Genomic DNA, 20,428 nt, shown 5'->3' with positions numbered 1-20,428 from the left:
TGCAGTTGCAGACCCTCTTGTCCTGCCTCTCCAAAATCTTTCACAGAAGAGTGGGAGAGAACTGTTGTGCAGCACTATTTTTCAGTGTGCTGGGAAAAGAGAATTCCTGCTGTGGGGATTCTCTGTGGATAGGATCACCTGGGGAGTGGAATTGTGATAGTATCACGGCCTTTGAGGCCTTCTAGTAGGCTTCAAGACTTAACCTGGAGGATACTCCCTCCCGCCCAAAACTGTACTATAGGTGCCCATCCTGTGCCCTGAACACCTTACCCATAAGTTAAAAATCAGAATAAACAAGGAACTGCACATAACTATATCCACCTCAGATCAGCCTCTCCTTGACAATCTTGGAGAGGAGAAAAAAATCAATGGCCCTTGCAGCATGCACAGAAGGTTAATAATGCTGGGCTCTGGCAGACCAAGTGGGGAGCAGGTTCCAAAGCTGAGGACCTCTTATGGACTGCACCCTGCCAGCAGCTCCTTCTCATTTATATTAAAGTAGCTCCAGCTCAAATACCTCTCTTCATCTCATTTGTGGTGCATACCACGGGCAAAGAGACAATCTCTCAGGTGACCAGATCTCAAACCATTTAGTGCTTTATGAGTTAAAAAACCCAACATGTTGAAGTCCACCCAGATGCTTATTGCAAAACCAGTGCAGATCATGGAGTAGTAGGAGAACAAAAGGTTAGAAGTTTATAGAGATTCTTGCATTCAGAGGTTTGGACTATGTGACCATACCCTACAGTTTTATTATTATTATTATTCATGATAGTCCAGATTCTGCCTCCTTTCCTCATGTTGAGTACTACCCTGCAATCAGTGGAACTACTCACAGAGTAAGATACTATTCAGTATAAATAAGGGTGGCAGGATTTGATTCTCTGTGGTGCAACTGCAGAGAGGAATTAAAATAGAGGAATGCTAGCTGCAGTATCTTATTACTGATATTATAGTCGTTCTGCAGTTAAACTCCCACTGACTCCTAGGATGTTTTTCCTTTATCTTTTTGTGAAATCAACAACAGCAACCACAAAAGCCTACCAGAAAAAGTCACATTGTGAATTTCTTTGCTCAGTTCCAAGTGCCTTATGTGTTTTTCAAAATGCTGATGTATTTGGGAAGTGGTTGCAGTATTTTGCATAACTTCTATTGCAAAATACTGCAATACTTCCAAAAGAAAGTCGGAATGAGAGGGTAGTTATGACACACAGGATACAAATTTAGGTTACAGCCAACTACTGTCAATATCACTGTATATAATCAGACCATGTGAAATGGGTTCTACATTGCACCAAGTGGCTTACCAGGAGGTTCCCCCAATGACCTCTGTGGTGCATAGTTTTATATTATTAAGTGTAACTTGGAAATAGAAGAAACTGATATTGATGGGATCTGTTCTTGATTTTGTACATCAACTCAGCCAGGAATGTTTTAAGGAAACCAAAACAACAATAAAAGTGAATTAAAGACCTAGCTGCAGGCCCAGATGACTATTATTGCCCCTATCAGGTTTTTCAGTATAATATTGGCAGGTTAGTAACCTTATGTGGCATCAATAATGTTGCTTTGTCTGAATACGCAAACTATGAATGAGCCAGGCTTAACTGGAAAATTGTTTCAGACTGCTTAACTATGTAAACTGGCCTAATTGCTCTGGTTTAGCTACAGAAACTTTCTTGACCCTAGGGATCTAATAATTGTCTGAGAGGTGCTAATAGGCAGGTTTATTAATAGAGGTGATCTGAAAAGGCCCTGATAGGCCGAAGGACTAGCTCAATACAACCTACATTATAATACCACAGTACTAGATTTCATATGCCCAGCATGTAGTTATTAAAAAAAAAATTCTTCTGGGAAAGTGGTTTTGCACTATGATCTCTTTCTTAATCCTCTGGCATTTTATTAATATTTTGAAACTATTAACAAAGTAGCCTATGTTACAGCCTGTGACCGAGATTTTGAAGTGATCCATGAAGGTGGACACTCTCATCAGCGTGGAGTTCAGCTGTGTACACTCACACAGATCCTTTTATAGGATTGGTGCCTAAAAGCCTATACAATACATGAAAAACATTTATAACCACAAAATGAGAGTTTGTCTGCCTATCACTTGAAAAATACCAGATCAATTGAAACTAAAGTTAGTACAAATTGATACTATTAAAAAAACAAACCAACAAAAAACACACCTAAGGTGAGGACTTGAATTCCAAGTTTCAGCCCAGAGTGAGTTTTTAGGAAAAGTTGGTTGTATCTTAGAGAAAACTGCATTTACAATGGATTGGAAGCAGATTCTAGACCAATAATAATAATAAAAATAACAACAACAGTAACAATAATAATAATAATACTATCTTGGACTTTCATTCAAGGATCTCAAAACACTCTACAAAGATGGAAATTATTCCCATTTTACAGATGGGGAAATTGAGGTGAGAAGTTAAATTTCTTGACCAAGGTATCACAGTGAGACTGCAGTAGAATCAGGAAGAGAAACATACAGCTCCTTCATCCTAGTCATCCACTCTAACCACTAGAACAGCAACATTTTCAAAGTAATCAAACTTTAGGCAACTAAGTTTGTTTAGATGACTGTACTTTTTAGTAATGGCAGTGACCTTGCTTTAGAAAAAAATTAAAGCTTTTAGAAAAGGGGTTTTTTAATGAAAAAATCCGCAATCTGTATGTTGTGTCACAGGAAATTTAAAGCAAACAATAACAAACAAATAAGTAAAGTCTTCTAAAGGGTTTCCTTAGAAACAGGTAGAGGGAAAAGGGCTTTCTGTTCTGATTTTTGAAAGGAACCTTTTGGCATCTTTATGGATGGTTATTATTAGAATTACCTGTGGATGGCAGGTATGTATCTTGAAGTTCAGCACAGCTCTAATGATCTGTGCATAGTGGCAGCCAGTGATCGAAGGGCTGGCTATTTTCTGCTACTGATTCATTCACATTCTTCAGTGTTAATATTGAAACAGTAAATATTTTGATTATCTCAATACAGGGTTTGATGAGAAAAACTATTTAACAACAAATGTTTGTAAATGCTGCAAAATCACAATTCTGTTCCAGTGTTTTTGTCAACAGTTCTGACTATCTTTTGAGAAAAGGAAAAGCAAACAATACTGCAATCAAAGCCAACGTTTTCCTCTAGATTTTGCTGGGATCCACTAAAACAAATTAAACATAGCCACTCAAAGAGCGTGGCTCTCATTTTGGGTTTGTAAAACAGCATTTTGCTGGTACATACTGCCTAGCAGGATACTCTATGGGCATGTGCTACATGGGAATACTCAGGAAATTTAAGCTGAATGAACTAAAGGTGTGAATTTAAAGCACCCAAACTCCAGTGTGGATGCTGTCATTCAGAAGTAAAGTGGTCTTAATCTGCAAGTGGGGTTCTACCAAAGCTCCGAAGCTTACAGCTATGGTAATGCTCTGAGTGATTATATTGCCAGTCTGTGGAAAAGGATTCTTTCTCTCAGGACCAGTGAAGATTTCCCCAGCATAGAGCTTGGCTGTTTGGGCTAGGAACTAGAGAAAGCATTTGGCTCCCAGGAATATTAAAATCCTACAGTGTTGTTTCTTCTGAAAAGAGCAAGATAAAAAGGTGTTTTCCTCCTGGTGCAGAGAGATTTCTCTTGAAACCCTGAGATCTTCTAATTTTTTTGTTTGTTTAAACACTCACCCTTCCCATAGGAGTCTCACATTCCTACTTATTAAATGTATAAAGGTGGAGCACAAAGGCCCAATCAGTACTGGGGCCCAGTTGTGCTAGGTTCTTTACAAATACACAGGTAAGTGCAATCCCTGACCCGCACAGTTTACAATCTTTCTAAACCACACAGTATTTGGATATTTTCCGCATCATATTCTGGATTGCAAATGCTAAACACCTTTCAACAGGGCTGCGCTCCACTTCAGATAAGTGACAGCTATTACCTAAAGCCCCAAATGAAGAATATATTTGGCTTTCACATTATGGAATTTCTAATAATCAAAGTTTGTACTTAAAATGACCACATCTCCTGTCATCAGCTGGGAACTAGTCTTAAAGAGACTTTTATTAGTAATGGGTTGGTTAATTTTCATCAGAAAACAGAGTCTGGTTACATGTCCCTGGTATGTTATGAATGTATGTTAAAACCGACAATTATTTAGATAGATAAGGAAATGAAAACAAATTTACTTACTTATTTTATTTCTTACTTCATTTACTTTTTCTCCTAGGGATTTTGCTTCAGCAAACCTAATGACAGAAACAGAGTAACAGGTGGAGTTACTCAAAACTACAGCTAGAGCTATTTGTTGAGAATAATTTTTCTAACAAATCAAGACTGTATTTCTCTTTGCAAATGATCTGCAAACTCATTATTGTGAATGACTTGTTATCTGTAAGTAGCGTTGGTCACATTTTTTTAGACGGAATAGATTTCCATTGTAAAAGGCAATTTTGTTCAACTTGAATGTGTCAGTTTTGACAAAATTTTTGACAAAAAAGTCTAAATTAATCATTATGACTTTCTTGTTTTGTTTTGATAGTGTCAAAAATTTTCATTTAATTTTGTTTTGACTTTTATATTATATGAAAATATTACTTTTAATATTACATGCAATATTTAATATAGTAATATAACATAAAAGTCAAAACAAAATGAACTGGAACAACGTCAAACTGAACTGTTTTTACCTATTGAAACAACATGCTTTTTACCTTATCAAAACTAAATGATTTGATGGTCCCAAACTGAAATTTTGTGGCTTGTTTGTTTCATGAGAAGTTTTGAAATTGTAGTTTTCATTCCAATTCAGAATAATTAAAAAAAACCCAACCCAAAATGTCAGAATATCTTAGGGAACAGAAATTCCAAGTTTTATTTGTAAAGATTCACTGAATAGTTTGGATGAAAATTTTTCAGCTTCTGAGCTGTATGCAAACTGCTCACATCACTATTCATTATTTGTGATGTGTAACCGGTCACCCAAGTCACATAGTAAGGCTCCCTAACAAAATTTTAGACAGGAGAATAAGAAATGATGAATAGTGGAAATTATTAATACTCGTTTGTCCACAGATACCCTTCTTTGCATGCAAATGCAGGTATTCAAACAAAAACTCAGCCATATTCCAAACATTTGTTGAACTGAAACCCATCCATATGAAAGCTTTCAAACAGCAAATGAAAATGGGCCTGAACATGGTGGAACTGAATCAATGACTTCAAAATTCAAATCAATGTATGGAAAAATTAGTTTTGTAGCATTCAACGAGTGCTATGCGTAGCTGGAAAAGAGGTTTTAAATATGTGACATTTCCCTCAGTTTATTTCATACTTTGTAGAGGATTATAACTGATAAACACCCATAAACTAAATACCTTTTCTTTCAAGCACATTTTTGTCCTTAATTTTCCTTTGCACTGTTCCAGTAATACAACATTTTCCTTTTACTTAATACTGCACATTTGTACCCTCCTTATACTAGCACAGATTGAGGTCTTAGAGTCTTACCATCTTGGGATAGTGGTTTGACGGAAAAATTGACCTTGGTCAATACTTGGATGGGAGACCAAGTACAACCCAGCCAGCTGCAGGAAGTGGTGTTGGTGATTCAGTAAATGGCTTTTCCCTCTGTTTTTGTACTGAGCTAATTACCCTCATGTTTCTAGGGAGTGTTGAAAAAGAAAACTGAGGCTTTGACCACTTGTGATAATTAAAGATCCCAGGGAACTTTTTGCAAGAGTAGGGATGTTAACCCTGGTGGTCTGGCCAAGTTCTAGTTCTGGTAATAACATGGTAATAACATTCCTACTGCAAGTTTCAATTGTTTTTAACCTTAAGTCCTGAACTGTTGTGTGGTGTTTCTGTGTCTGCTTAAATTGCCACTTTATTCTATCATGAAGATGACTGCATTTCAATGGCAGGTGAGTGATTCCTGCGTGTGTAACATATGTACAACTATTTTGGGCTCTTCTGGATGTGAGATCATAATAATTAGTGCTAGAGAGAGTCCTGTGGCACCTTTAAGGCTAACAGATGTATTGGAGCATAAGCTTTTGTGGGTGAATGCCCACTTCATCAGACGCATGACTCTCTGTTGCTTTTTACAGATCCAGACTAACACAGCTACCCCTCTGATACTTTTAGTGCTGTACATTTCCAAAGCACTGTACACACATTAACTAAACAAACCCTATAACACCCTTTGGAGGAAGGTATTGGCATCCCAATTTTAAAGGTGGGGAAAATGAGGCACAGAGCAGTTAAGTGACTTGCCCTAAGCCACGCAACGAGTATAGTGCAATTAGTAAGTTCCTAGCTCCTAGCCCTTTGCTCAAGCATCTACACCATGCTGTCTTCTCTGCATAAATGTACAATGGTAGTAGTTTAAGTCATGTAAACAATGGTAAAATTAGTTGCCGGTTGGAGTGACCCGTGAGGCTGTAAGCTCATTGAGGCAGGGGATATCTTTTTGTTCTCTGTTTGCAATGCTTAGCACAATCGGTTTCTGGTTCACGACTAGGGCCTCTACGTAATTACTATGGTGACACAAACAAACAATTTCCTTATTTCATAAAAGATGACTGCAATGCTTAACTAATAACACTAACAATGTTTCTAAATTAACTAACTTGAAAACTTCCTTGTTATCCTCTAAGGATCACATCCTCATGTATTATTCAAAATAATCTGCAGTGATTGGTTTCTGCAATCTGCAGTGGTTTCTGTTCAGCTGGAAATGTGATGTAAGGCAGTATTCCTTTCCCAAAATACTAACAATTAGCACTCTCAGCAAACTTGCTTCATCTACATTCTTACAAGGTGCCCATCACAATGATATCTGAGCACCTTCCAAAAAGAACAGCCAAAAGATAGGATCCAGTAAGTGGACTAAATTTCTCCATCTTCCCTAGGAGGCTGCTAGAATTTTCCTCCCCCTGCTTCCTTTGCCCTTTCTGTTAAACAGGTTGCAGCATCCCAGGCTGTTTGTGCTATTACTGCATCAGCTGACAGAATCACTAGCCTGCCAGTATCTAACTCAGTAATTTGTAAAGCTATTTAGGGTACATGGTATACAAAATATACTCTGTAACACCAAATTTATTCTAGTTTAATGGTAAAGGAAATTAACTCTATATACAATGGCAACAGTTGAAAAAGTCCTGAGGGATTTGAGGTATATTACAGGAAAACTCCATTGTAATAATCGAAGAAGGAAATAAATACCAGAGGGGTGATTTGCTGTATCAAGATTGTTGTGGTGGGGCAGTAGCGTTGTTGCGAAATTTGGAATGGATACTTAGATGTGTATAGTCATTCCTTGCAGGGTTTGGAGGCAAAACTACTGTACTTGACTGTTAACGGAGCCTTCCGCTGATCTGGATGAGCCATGCTCTAGCAGAACCCTGCTGGGGAAACCCACAAGTTGTATTTCTGTCTAGCTCAAACAGCAGTGGTGTAGAGTTAAGAAATATTGCTTTCCCACTAGGGAGATGTGGTTTGGGTAACTGCCCCATCTTAATTAGTCAGTTTTCCCCTCAGACTAGGTATTTTGGACCACCACATCCACATTTGCTCATGCTCACTTACTGTTAAAGCTGAATTCAGCATGGATAAGTAGCCTCTACAAAAAGGCTCCCTGACACTTGCTATTTATGACACAAGTAGGGAGAAGCCTTAGAAACATTCATTTGCATTCTTTTGTTTTTATAAGCTACTGTATTTCCATGAGTATTGACTTAATACAACCAAAGAGATATCCTGCAGTCAGGGCAGAGATCTAAAGAGAAACCTCCAAATGGCCTCTTTCTCTTTCTCCTCCCAACCCTTGGGCCAAATCCTGAGTTCCTTACTCACTGTTTCTTGGTCAGTACCCAGGTAAAATGCCTATGATTGAGTAAAACCAAAACAAACACTTCTGGGTTCAACCTGCTAATTGAATTATGGGAAAAGGTGTCGTTTCTGATTCTTTTCCAAGAAGAAATCTAGCATAAGGGTGCTCTCAAGGGAGACTGATCATCAGTATGTGAACATTAATGCTTACTGGTCAGTTAAGCAACTGTATTCGTGCAGTCCATAGGAAATTCACATGTAGCCTGAGTGAGTATACAGTTCCCTCAAGAAGACTGTTGTTGCTGAGATTTTAGTTGCCATCATAAGTAAAACTCATAGGGTGAAATCCTTGTCCCATTGAAATGAATGGGAGTTTGGCCACTGACTTCAATGGTGCAAAGATTTCATCCTTAAAATGCAAATATGACATATCCAAAATAATTTTTTTTGAAATATAAGTCTCTGTTTTTTCAGTCAGCATAAAAGCTGACTTTCTCAGAGGCCATCAAATGGGAGAGCCAACATCAGTTTAGCACTCATTTATTACAGACTATTAGGTGGCACAGCTTGATTCCATTATGGATTATTGCAGACTCAATCACCATAGGCCAAATTCATCCCTTGGTAACTACTGACCACAACAGTTAAACCAGGAGTGATTTGACACTGTGGTATCAAAGCAGATTAACAAAAGCTTGTGAGTAGAGGAGAAAAGGCAAAAATGGCCTAAGCTGGCAGGTTGGACAGTTGAGACTTAAAGAGGAAAATAAGTGGAAAATCTGGGGTAGGAGAACAAAGAAACTGAGAGCTTGTCTACATGGTGCGTTTCAAATGGGACCACCAGCAGGGTCTATACAGGCCAGACAGTGCACGGCCCACTAGTGTGCACTAGAATTTACACCTCTGTGGCACACATTAATGCACCCTGTGGACAAGCCTTCAGACCAGCTTCACATTATACCTCTACGTTACAATGAGATCTTGTAATTGGAAACATACGCTGGGGCTGGGTTTAGAATGTCTGGTGCAGCATGGGAAGCTAGATTGTAGTGGCTCGACTGGGACAAGTTTTCACACACGTTTCACTGGAAAATGAGATTTAAGATTATTCTTCACTTCAAGGAATGGATGCTAAGAGAAGCCTCTCCTCTCCTCTCCTCAATGCCTTGGCAGGCACAGACATTATTAAGCTTTTTGGAGATCTAGTGTAGGAAGTCAAAGGCCCGGAACTCTGCCTCTGTGTGGTTACAAATATAGGCATTTAGGCAGTGCCAGTGGGCAGCAGCAGCAGTTTTCACTGTAGAGGACAGAAATGAATAGCAACTGTTCTGTGCCAGATGCATACATGTCTGCAGGAGTGGCCCTTATACCTCATGAGGCCACTTGTTTAGTGTTCCCCAAGGCCAGCTGAAATAAAGGGGCAGTTAAAGTGTATTGAGACGAAGAAACCCTACATTCTGTTTCTCACTTGAGCAATGACTCATTCATTGTATGATCTTCATCAAGAAACTAATCCTTAATGTACCTCAGTTTCCCCATCTGTAAAAACTGAGGAAAGAAATATTGACACACCTTTGGAAAGTGCTTTGTGGCTTACAGATGAAAAGCATTATTTACAAAGTTTAAAATACATATTTCTCTTATGCACATTGTTTTAAAGGAGCACCTGCTGCCTTTTTTTTTTCAATTTTTATTTTAAATCAAATTTAATTCAAGATTTTTATTGTATTTCAGTTATACAAAGGCATCTACAGAAAGCATCTATATAACTGGCTCCCAGTGCTCAAGACATTTGAATTGTTATAGTTGTTAGCATTACAGTCAAGCTTTCAGTTTTATGTTAAACTCACAACCAACACAAACAATATAACTAACATGGAAATAAAAAGAAAAGAAAATTCACCCAAAATAAGGTAAAAGAGGGAAAAAAACCAAGAGAAAAAAGAGAAGAAAAAAGCAATTAAAATATAAGTAAATTGAATCAAAAGCTGCCATGATATAACAGAAGTGTTATGCTACTGTACACAAAAATATTAGCATGAGAGGCTTGCATATATGGGAAAGGTATGGTAACCTTTAAATATGTATTGTGCATAAGATCTTTACTGTGCAATTTGCAACTGGTGGTTCAGCAGCTGCATTCCAAATTACAGACTTGAGATGAATCTGTTTTTAACAAACATAATAAACTTTGAGTTGCAAATCTCCTTTGCTAAAGTCCACTGCAAACAGCATGAGAAATGATTTCCAAATGGATCAAGATTCACACAGCACTTGTGAATAATGACAATTGCTATGTATTAGAAATGGGGTACTCAAGAGTGTGGGTCTGAACTCCCTTGAAATTTGGGGAAATTTGAATCTGGTACAAACTTTGTGGTTTGGGCCAATCTCTACTATATAGTCAGAATATAAAAGGAAATATGCATTTTCCTTCACAATGCTTTGGGTCAGAGAAATTGATAAAAACATGCATTAAGTCCAAGAAATGATGGTCCTGATTCACCACTGTGCTACTCCAATTTTATATTGATGTAATGTCACTGAAATCTTTATTTATAAACTGTTTTATCAGTTCTTGAAAGGAAAAGATGTAAGAAATGATCGCATTAAGTTACTCATGAATCATTTGATCTATTAATCATCAGAATACAGACATTTCTAAACAGGATAGTTCAATATGTATACTTTACAAAAAAAAATAAATACTTATCTACTTCTTACACTCCCATCATCTTGGTATCTGGGTGTGAGAGAATGGAAGATCTAGACATAAGAATGAAGTTATGCAGTTCAGAGAAAGTGACCAAAAAACAAACAAACAGCGAGTTTCAGAATAAAATGCAGAGAGGAGAGGGAGATAACCTGGGGCCTGATTTTCAGAGATACTCTCAAGTTAATGGGAATGGTAGCTGCTCAGTGCCTCTGAAAATAAGGCCTTTGGTGCACATGGGGTGGGAGACCATTCTAAGGATGAAGCCAGGAAAGGGAGGAGACAAAAGGAAAAGTTGGGAGAGAGACACAGGAGTATAAAAAGTGAGAGAGGTTTTATAGATCCACCTTCATACCTCTGATCACCTCCCAAATGCCCTGTTTGTCACTGACTGCTGTGGGTGTGCTGTGTATATATGCCACATGCAGAAGTGGAAATGACATAGCATGGTTGGCCAGTTGACATTGTCTGATGTGTTGTAATTTCCAGGACTGTCACTGTCTTCCTTGCTGTGGATTGCTACTTTCAATATGCTGCTTTTCTCTAGTCCCGTCCATCTGAAGAGCTCAAAGTGCTTTACAACATTAATATGTTGAGAGAGATAGGCACAGAAAGGTTCAAATGACTTGGCCAACAACACAGAGAAAATCAGTAGTAGAGGACTAGAACACAGATTTTGTGAGTCCCTTTGGTATCGTAATTCAGTGCCTCAGCCTATAAAACTCTTTCCTACAATGGAAATTATATTAAGGAAAGTAGTAGTCACATGACTCCAACTTCCTTTACATCATTCAAAACTGTCAACGCCATCCTGCCATATATATTCTCTAGGGCTTGTGAGAGAAGAACAGTAATGCTCTGTGACCAGCCTGATCGCTCCTTATAATCTATTCTATTCAGGTTCTTATATAATGCCCCCAAGCACCTGATGGGCAATAAATCTTTCCCGCAGGCACAGCTTGCTGCTGCCCCAAGTTTAAGTTTGAAGCTTGAAACATAGTTCACAAGAGTCATTGTGAGCCCTTAGATCCCTGGCTGCATCTCAACGTGACACTCACTCACCTCTGTTTAAGAAGCTGTTTGTTGTCCTCGATGGTTACGCTGTCGACATAATCCCTCTTGAAAATTTCAAAAGCCTCCTGACGTCCAAGTGACATTTCTCCTCCTGATCCTGCCCACAAAATAAGTCAGAACTGGCTCAGTGGCAGCAGAAGATAGTTCACCTTTGCTTTATTACTGTTGCAGACAAATATTACAGCAAGCCAGCATACAAGTCCTTTAGCAATCAACAGTCACTAACACAACCAGACACCAGCTTCCATTAAGAGAAAAGGCATTTTTGGGAGCAAATTTTTTTACTGACAGATTTCACTGATTCACTTCACTTGGGCATCTTCAAACCTGAATTCTTAATTTTTCAAAATAACTTTAATGCTTCCTTAAATAAAACCAGAGTGTAAAAAAAATCTAAGCATGGCAAACAATGGCAAGTGAAAACACTGGTATTTTCATAAAGCAAATTGCACATTTTTCTGTGTTCCTCTTTCATTCCCCATTGCTGGTTTCCAGTTACCATCACTATGCAATGCCACAGAGCACGTTATATCACATTTTAGCCCAAAGACCACACACTGAATATTTTAAGTTCACACGTGGAGAGAAACTTTGGGCTTTGTTTAACTGTTAACTTCCTTCAGTGACAGGTCAAGTACTGAACACACAGAAATGGGCTGAATCCTGCACAGCACAGTTGCACTGTTGAGTATATAATATATGGAGATATCTTATCTCCTAGAACTGGAAGGGACCTTGAAATGTCATTGAGTCCAGCCCCCTGCCTTCACTAGCAGGACCAAGTACTGATTTTGCCCCAGATCCCTAAGTGGCCCCCTCAAGGATTGAGCTTACAAACGTGGGTTTAGCAGGCCAATGCTCAAACCACTGAGCTATCCCTCCCCCGTGTTCTTCTCTCACAAGGAAAAGAGAGGAGGACACAAAACACCAGAAAACTATCCATGATAGGGTGATGCCTTGTTTCTGCAGACATGCCCATTCACTACCTTTGCTCTAACACTTTGTCCCCCTTTTTTGTGTATGTCCTATGCTTTTATGAATAAGAAAGCAGGAACACAAGGGGGTTGAGACTTATTACACTACTTGCCACACACTATTTGCCCATATGTGTAGCCTCCAATCACACCTGTATCTGAATACAATAACCGTGGTCCCCTGTCTGTCCATCAGAGGGATCAATACGAATTTAGCCTCCAAAGCTTTTCTTTATAACCACCATGGAAAAGTCTCATTTACAAGACCTGCTATCTCACTTTCTATAGTGCAAATGTGCCTGGCTATTACTTATTAGCTCTCAGTACTAATTGGCCCACAGTTCCCTATAAGCAGTTACTGAGCTTGGTATCACCTATTTACATACAAATTCAAAGTTTTAAGGTGATTCAAGCTGACAGAATTATCTTACGTTTACGTATGGGTCAATAAATTCTGATGAAGACAGGATGAGATTCCCTGGGAAGTGCATGAGAACTGTCCAGGGAATGGAGGTGAAGTGGAGGGGATGGAATCTAGCATCCACACTATGGAAAAGGCAAAGATTAGCTAAGCAGCCTCTACATCGCTACTAATCCAACTTCTAGGTAGGAACAGGGGCTACAAGCCATATACATTTCCTATGGGGAGGTTTGTAGCCACTTGATACTCTTCACTTGTGTCTTTTCTCCGGCCCATCCTCAATTCCTCCTCCTTCGTGGGTCATACAGAGCTAGCATGAAGCCCAACTCTATTACGTATAGAAGATGTGGAGCCTTCTGGAATGCCTGCTCCAAACACCATCCACTGAAGTATGGAAGTTCTGCTGCACAACAGTCTTCCAGTACACCCATGCTATTGGGTTAACATCACTTGTTATATATCCACATGCAAAATATCATGGCTGCATGCTTTGTTAGTTACTTTGATTTAAATGTAAGGGAGATGGATATCAGTGAAACTTAAGTCTGAACAGATCTTGAGACAAACTGAATTAAGTGTATTTGAACCCAGCCCAGCTTGTATGGAAAACCTTTGAATTAAAATTATCTGGCCCTTATTCTGATACCCCTAATCATGCTAGTATGCCTTACTCCATGATTACTGCCTGCAGACCGAGGCACTATTCAGCATGAGAGAAGGTAACAGCATCTACCTCTCAGTGATGAACAACCGTGACTAGGGTGACCAAATGTCCTGATTTTATAGGCACAGTCCTGATATTTCGGGCTTTGTCTTATATAGGTGTCTATTGCCCCCCTCCCCTCCCGATTTTGCACACTTCCTGTCTGGTCCCCCTAACCGGGGCAACAAATAAAAAATAAAATTTTCACTAAAAGTATACTCCAAAATATTGTCCTTAGTTTTAACCAACATTAATAGCACATCTGCTGCTAATTTAATAATTTGCCTTGAAAAAATAGCCCCAGAAGGAATGTCTGAATGGCAAAGCATGAAGAAATGCACCACCTTTTTCAAATAGAGAAGTTAAAATGGAGAGACTCGCTGCAATCTACACATCTGTTCAGCCCAAGTGAGCAGAAGGGGGTACAAAGGGATATTTTGTATGACAGTGGCCTGAAATGATTGCTCTTTCATGTCTGCCTTGAAGCAGCAGTTTAGTTTTACAAGTGTGATTTTATATCATTTTCTTCCCATCACCGGCACTAAATCTAATGTGCAACCTGAACTGGATGCTAGATCCACTCTTTTTTTTTTTTTGCAGAGCTTCAATATACTTGAGTTAGGTGCAGCAAGCCTCCATGACACACACAGCTGAGTGCAAGAAAAACAATGCCACACCCTTATTGTTGGGTAGTTCTGCAGACCTCTGTCCCTCTTGCAACACCCCCATTATTGCTCCGGATTGCATACCCACCCCGCCACTGTCAAACTCACATGAAAAGAATCAGCATGGTCATTTGGACTCTTAAACAGAGCTGATTAGCAGGAAAACTGTCTTGCCAGACAATCCCTTTTAACATAAATGTTTTAGATTTCAGGAATGGGAAAATGGAAGCTTTCTGATCTGTGGTTTCCCCTCAAATTAACAATCAATGTACAGAAGAGTGTAGAGGTGGCTTTGGAAGACAACATTATTTTAATAATTATTGGTTCTGTCTGGTAGAAATTTAACAGTCAAAAATAAAGATCATCTGCTAATCATTTTCAACGATTACATTCAAGAACAGCAGATCTTATACAGCTGTGAAAAACACAGAAAAATTAGTTGCCCAGGATTCTTGGGAAGATCAAACTTTCTGGTTTTTTGGTTATTCTGCCATAATAAAATAGAGAAATATATGCAACAGTAAATAATTGTATTCTGAAAATGGTGTCCAAAGAGAACTATTAGGAGATGGGAAAAGACATTAAGGCTTGGAAAGAAAAACTAGGAGCGTAGGAAATAAATGTCTAGACATAATGCAAGCAGAAGACAGTCTGCAGAAGAATGCTGGGGCCTGAGGAGAATGATGGAAAGATTTTGGGAGGCAGGGAAATGAGGGAAATACAGCAGAGTCCGCAGAAGAAATCAAGAAACTGCAAAGAGCATGGGGAGCTTGATGGGCTGGTAGAAAGATATTATTCCCTCATGGCTGAGCTTTTGTTCCATTCAGTAATGAAGATGAATATGGTTTGCAAGTGGACTCCTTCTCCCACTCCTGATTCTGTGCCTTCTTCCATGCTACCTGTGATACTCGGAATGAACTCCAATTTCACTAAGCAGTCTCCTACTCTACTTTCACCTCCATGAGGAAAAGAACCCGATCATTGCTGGTATTGTATCTGTACTATCCCTGTTTGAGCTTGAAGACTGCATAAGGCATTGCTTTCTGTTTTGTAGATTTTTTCCTGATGTAAAGTGGTATGTACATCTATAGCACTATGTTTGCAATATTGTTGTAGCCATGTTGGTCCCACGATATTAAAGAGACAAGGTGGGTGAGGTAATATTTTTTATTGGACCAACTTCTGTTGGCAAAAGAGACAAGCTTTTGAGCTACAAAGAGCTGAGTGTAGCTCATAAGCTTGTCTCTTTCACCAACAGAAGTTGGTCCAATAAAAGATATTCCCTCACCCACCTTGTCTCTCTATAGCACTATGCATAATAACAATACTAATAACAACATAATTGGGAGAAAAAACAGTCCACAATGGTAAACTATTGCTGACAAGTTAATTAAACTGCTCAGTTGTAACTACTGATGATATGGAAAGCAATTTATTTTACTGTTGGCTAGACCAGTTGTTCTCAACCTTTTTTCATACTGTGACCCCATATTTTCCCTCATAACTATAAAAAAAGGGAGGGTGGTCACAACCCACAGGTTGAGAACCTCTGTACCTATGTTGCTCAAGTCATTACAATGCCAATGGGAGTTATGCAATGAAAGCAACAAAAGCAGGGGTTGAGATTATCCCACAAAGGTCTAAAATTTGCCCGTTAGATACATCTACATCATTCCTCTGAGAAGGTTCCATTGACTAAGGTCAGAATTTGGTTCAATGTGTTTTTACATAAACCATCAACACTAATCTGTATGATTCAGACTTGATGTTTTACACTTGGAGATGGGCCTAAGCCTTATATCTGAGGTTCACAGCTCAAACACGTTTTTATTAGCAACAATATCATACATTCCTCTGAACTTTGGGGAAGTTTAGACTTGGGTCCAGATTTCAAATTCGCAAGATTGGGGGTGTACGAGTCCTGGGTTTTGGTTCTGCTCATTACTGTTCCAGATCTGGAATTTGGATTTGGGGTGTTGGTTCTGGTCCACCTCCATTTCTGATGCAATCCAATTACATGTTTGGTACATAAATGCAAATTCTTTCAGCCAAAGAGGTTCCCCTCCTTAAGAGTGCAACATGGAACAAGAACTGAAATGAGCAAGAACTGAAACGTTTGCTGCATGCTAGTTCATCCTGGGACAAATCCTTGAAGCCAACGGTAGTTCTGCCTCAAAACAGACTGAATAAAATTGAGTAAGGCCTCAGGAGTTGGTTCATTATCTCTTGAAGTGATGCCAAACAATAAAAATGGTTCCAGCACTCAGCCACATGTCTATGTAGGTCAGCGTTCTACACATATTGTTAGTCAATAAAGCCTTATTCAGATGACATAAATCCAGTTTTGCCAATCAGGAAACTGATTTAAAGGTCAATGTTTCTTTATGCTATGCTGACATATATACAAATGCTACTCACAGCAATACTAAACAGCAAGTATTTGGCACCATGTTCAAATAAAATATGTATCACAAACTCCAGTGGGGGAGATGTTTTAAAATAATGTGCAAGTCATCATCAGTGCTAATACCAAAGGGACACGGCCTCCTTGCAAATCGAGCACCGCCCAGATCAATCTCTGGCAAGGTGCTTAAGGTTGTCTGGTTGTAAATTCAGTTTATGTTTATCGCTGGCAATCTTCTTGTGTCACAAAAGCTATTGATGCCTACCTAATCACTGGCCATGTAACGGCATTCCTTGGTACACATGCTTCAGAATTTGTAAGTTTTCTGTTCTAATAATGACCAGACCAAGAAAGCAGCTGAAATTGAACCAGTGCTGATGGAGATGGGTGTTGGGTTCAGCTTCGTAAATCCTTATTTCTGATCTTGTCCTGCCACTTGATATGGAGCAGCTGATGAAGACTATGAGAACTGAAAATGGCAATCCAGTGTTCTTCAGTCTGCTTCCATGCCCACAGTGACATAAACGGTGCTGGAGGATGTTCAAGATATGGATGCTTGTATAGCAGCAGCAGCTGCCATGTCTTGGGGTGTTCAGTGGTCTCCAGCTTGCTGTGAAGCAGTGGATCTACAGAACCAGAGTTACACCAACTTTGTAAATGTGGGCATTCTGGTGCCCATGTGCTAATAGGGAAATGAGCTGCCAGTCTTATTCATGTTGACTAGTATCCATTGGAACTATTCAAAGAGTAAGTGTGAGCAGGTGTGTGAGTAAAGCTGACAGAATTGAATGCTTAGTTAATAGCCAAAATTTAGCCTTCTAAATCAATATTTAGGCACCTAAATAAGCAGCCTGACTTGCAAAGGTGTTGAACACTGATAAATCCTTTTGAAGCCAGTTTTAGGGGCCTAGGTTTGAAAATGCAGGTTTGAAATGTTTAATTTCTTTCAGTGTTGCTTTATAGGACTTTAAAGATATTCAGGATTAGGAAGGCAACTTCAAGAAGCAACAGAGAAGCACATTAGGGCGCCGAGTCATATCCACCAGCTTTAAAATGAAAAGGAGAAGTTTATTTTCTATAATCAGAACAGAAGAAGCTTCATAAAACTCAATTTGTGGATTCAACAGTAAACATGTACAGGCCCCTGTAGCTAATTTAGAAGGTTTGCTAAATGACAACATTGATAGATGTTGTGGAATTGAGTGGATGAGATGCAATGGAATTATCTATTGCCCCAGGGAAGCCTGCTTTAAAATCTAGCACAACAATAGAAAAAAGTTTTCAATTTAGATACTAAATCATGTGCCCTCATCATATGCTTAAACAACAGTTTACAGTTTTAAGAGCTCTGTCCCAGGCTGCAAACAAAATAAATGAGAAAAACAAAAAAACAAAACACTCACCCCAATAAAACAACACCCCCCCACCACCACCAAACAAAACAAAGAAAAAACCCCAACAGGCTCCTCCCCAGTGCTATCACATGTAATATCTTATGGTGTAACAGGATATCCATATTTTTTACTTACAAGTTAAATATTTCCATATTTGTACAGCACCTACTATGATGGCATGTTGGTCCATGATTAGGGCTCCTAGGTGCTACAGCAATACAAATAATATGGTAATAGAAATAAAAATAATAAGACTAATAAAAGTGATTTCAATTTAATTTTAGGGTCATAGGCAGGAGAAAATAAATTAGAGTGGATATCTGTAACTTTCCTCCACTGCTTTTGCAGTATGCTACATAACAGAATGGCAGTGTTGGTCATCAGGTGTTGATTGTGCTAGGAGAAACTGAAGTGGGTTCTGCAGACTCTCTGAATCAGATTGCTTGTTATCCAACCTGGATATGAAGGAGATGGAAGTGATTCTCTAGGGAGAGAGGTTCTTGGGTGTAGGCTGAGCCATCCTGAGGGAGGAACCCTAAGAGCAGCCAAGACTGGGGAGAAAGCTTGAATTTATGTTGTTGTTAATTTACTTGTTAAGAAAGCTAAACTCCAGGAAGAGGGTGAGTTTCTGATTCTTCATATGCATCTACTGTGGACTTTGGTTTAGAGAAGGTTGAGAAAGGCATCTGCTTAGGCATCCCTTTTGGAAATTGGGTGAAAAGTATATTTTGAGCCTAAATCTTGCCGTTCTTACCTATTGCCCAATCCTTGAAGTTAATGATTGCCGAAGTTTTCACTGAGATTAATAAAACCAGAATTTGCCTTTGATTCAGGCAAAACACTCATTGTAGGGAACGTGGGGGCTGACTGAGTAAGGAGTACAGAAAGGGGCCCACTTCAAATCATTAAACTTCCTTCTGGAGACAGTTCAAGAGATGGATCTATTCTTGCCATTACACATTTCCACTTATCGAATACCAACAAAGGAACTATGGTCACTTTTCGAATTATGCTGAAGACAATTTGAAATGTCTTTTGTGGTCAAACAGAAAGTGTTAGACATGTAAGCAGAATTCATTACATCTCCACAAGGATCCCTTGGATATTATCATGTCCATCTGCTTAGCATGCAAAATAGTAAACGTTTTACTCAGCTGGAGAACAATGAACCAATAACAAATACATACTTTATAAGACAAAAACGGAGAAATATTCCCCTGCTGTAAATCTCAGCTCGCTTCTGCATGAAGAGCATGTGTAATACATCTGGTTACCTTCACTGGGCTACACTTCAAAAACGGGAAAGACATAAACCATGGTACCCCTGCACTGGTATACAGCAGAACATGGAGTCTTTATGAAAGTTAAAAGCCTCAAAGGACAGTGCCCAGACTCAATGAGCTGAATGAAACTCGGGCACAATCTAATTTCACTGACACCATTGGCAATTAATCTGCTCATTTGTAATGATAATTTCAGAGCGGGGAAAAAAAAGATCAGTTTCTTTAGATGGTAATCACATATATTCTGGTATTGCAGCTTTGATGCAAATGGCTCCAAAGCACTTCACAAATGGATGAAAGTCTTCCCTTTGCAGAGGGCCAGCAAAAGGCCTATGCATAACTAAAATCCAACTTAATCCCCCAAAATAGGCCTTCAGTGGGATGTAAGTGGTGCATAGGCCTTTGCACTGAGGTGCATTACACTCAGACAAAACTGACTGTACAATCCAAACTATTTAGTATATATAAGAATCATTAAACCCACCATCAAAGTGAAGCCACCTCAGCGTGAAACACTGCAGCTTTTTGCCAGCAGACGACACTAAAGTATATAACATCCAAGAAGTGAAGAACAATACAAGGTTACCAGGATTAAAGGGACACCAGTTAAATGTGCAACAAAAATTAGGTTTTGTCAAAATAAGTTTATAAGAAATGCTTCCATGAAAATTGTTTATAAAAATTCCAGCAGAAACATTTTTTAAAAAACAATGCGTTTTCCTTCAGAGGGGTCGAAATCCAAATATTGTAGTGATTATAAACCCGAAAGTTGAGGTGACCACAAACTGACTTTAAAGTAAAGCAAAACTGACTAACCTTTCTTAATTGTCCAAGATGAGAGTGTTGTGAAAAAGTAAACAACCAGCATTCACAGTGAAGAGCGTATTTGATCTTTTAAAAATTCCTTCAGTTTTATTAATCTAAGTCACTGCTAAGGGAATTTATTTTAGAAACTAATCTGA

General features: G+C 38.9%; 1 protein-coding gene across 4 annotated transcripts in view; it reads right to left on the bottom strand.

The window, feature by feature from the left end:
- The window catches only part of KIF6 (kinesin family member 6), a 270,556-nt gene that overhangs the window by 73,869 nt on the left and 176,259 nt on the right, over positions 1–20,428 (bottom strand). For 3 of the 4 annotated variants that reach the window (XM_034764803.1, XM_034764805.1, XM_034764806.1), the window contains exons 14-16: positions 11,611–11,719; positions 10,549–10,578; positions 4,197–4,252 (exon numbers count right to left, since the gene is read on the bottom strand). In XM_034764803.1, the coding sequence (XP_034620694.1) occupies positions 4,197–4,252; positions 10,549–10,578; positions 11,611–11,719 (195 nt within the window). The remainder of the gene's footprint in view (positions 1–4,196; positions 4,253–10,548; positions 10,579–11,610; positions 11,720–20,428) is intronic. The other variant, XM_034764804.1, reaches the window with a different exon arrangement.

This window comes from Trachemys scripta, chromosome 3, assembly GCF_013100865.1.
Source record: "Trachemys scripta elegans isolate TJP31775 chromosome 3, CAS_Tse_1.0, whole genome shotgun sequence".
NCBI lineage: Eukaryota > Metazoa > Chordata > Testudines > Emydidae > Trachemys > Trachemys scripta.
Note: the sequence above shows the minus strand (reverse complement) of the source record. Positions and strands in the feature narration are given on the sequence as shown.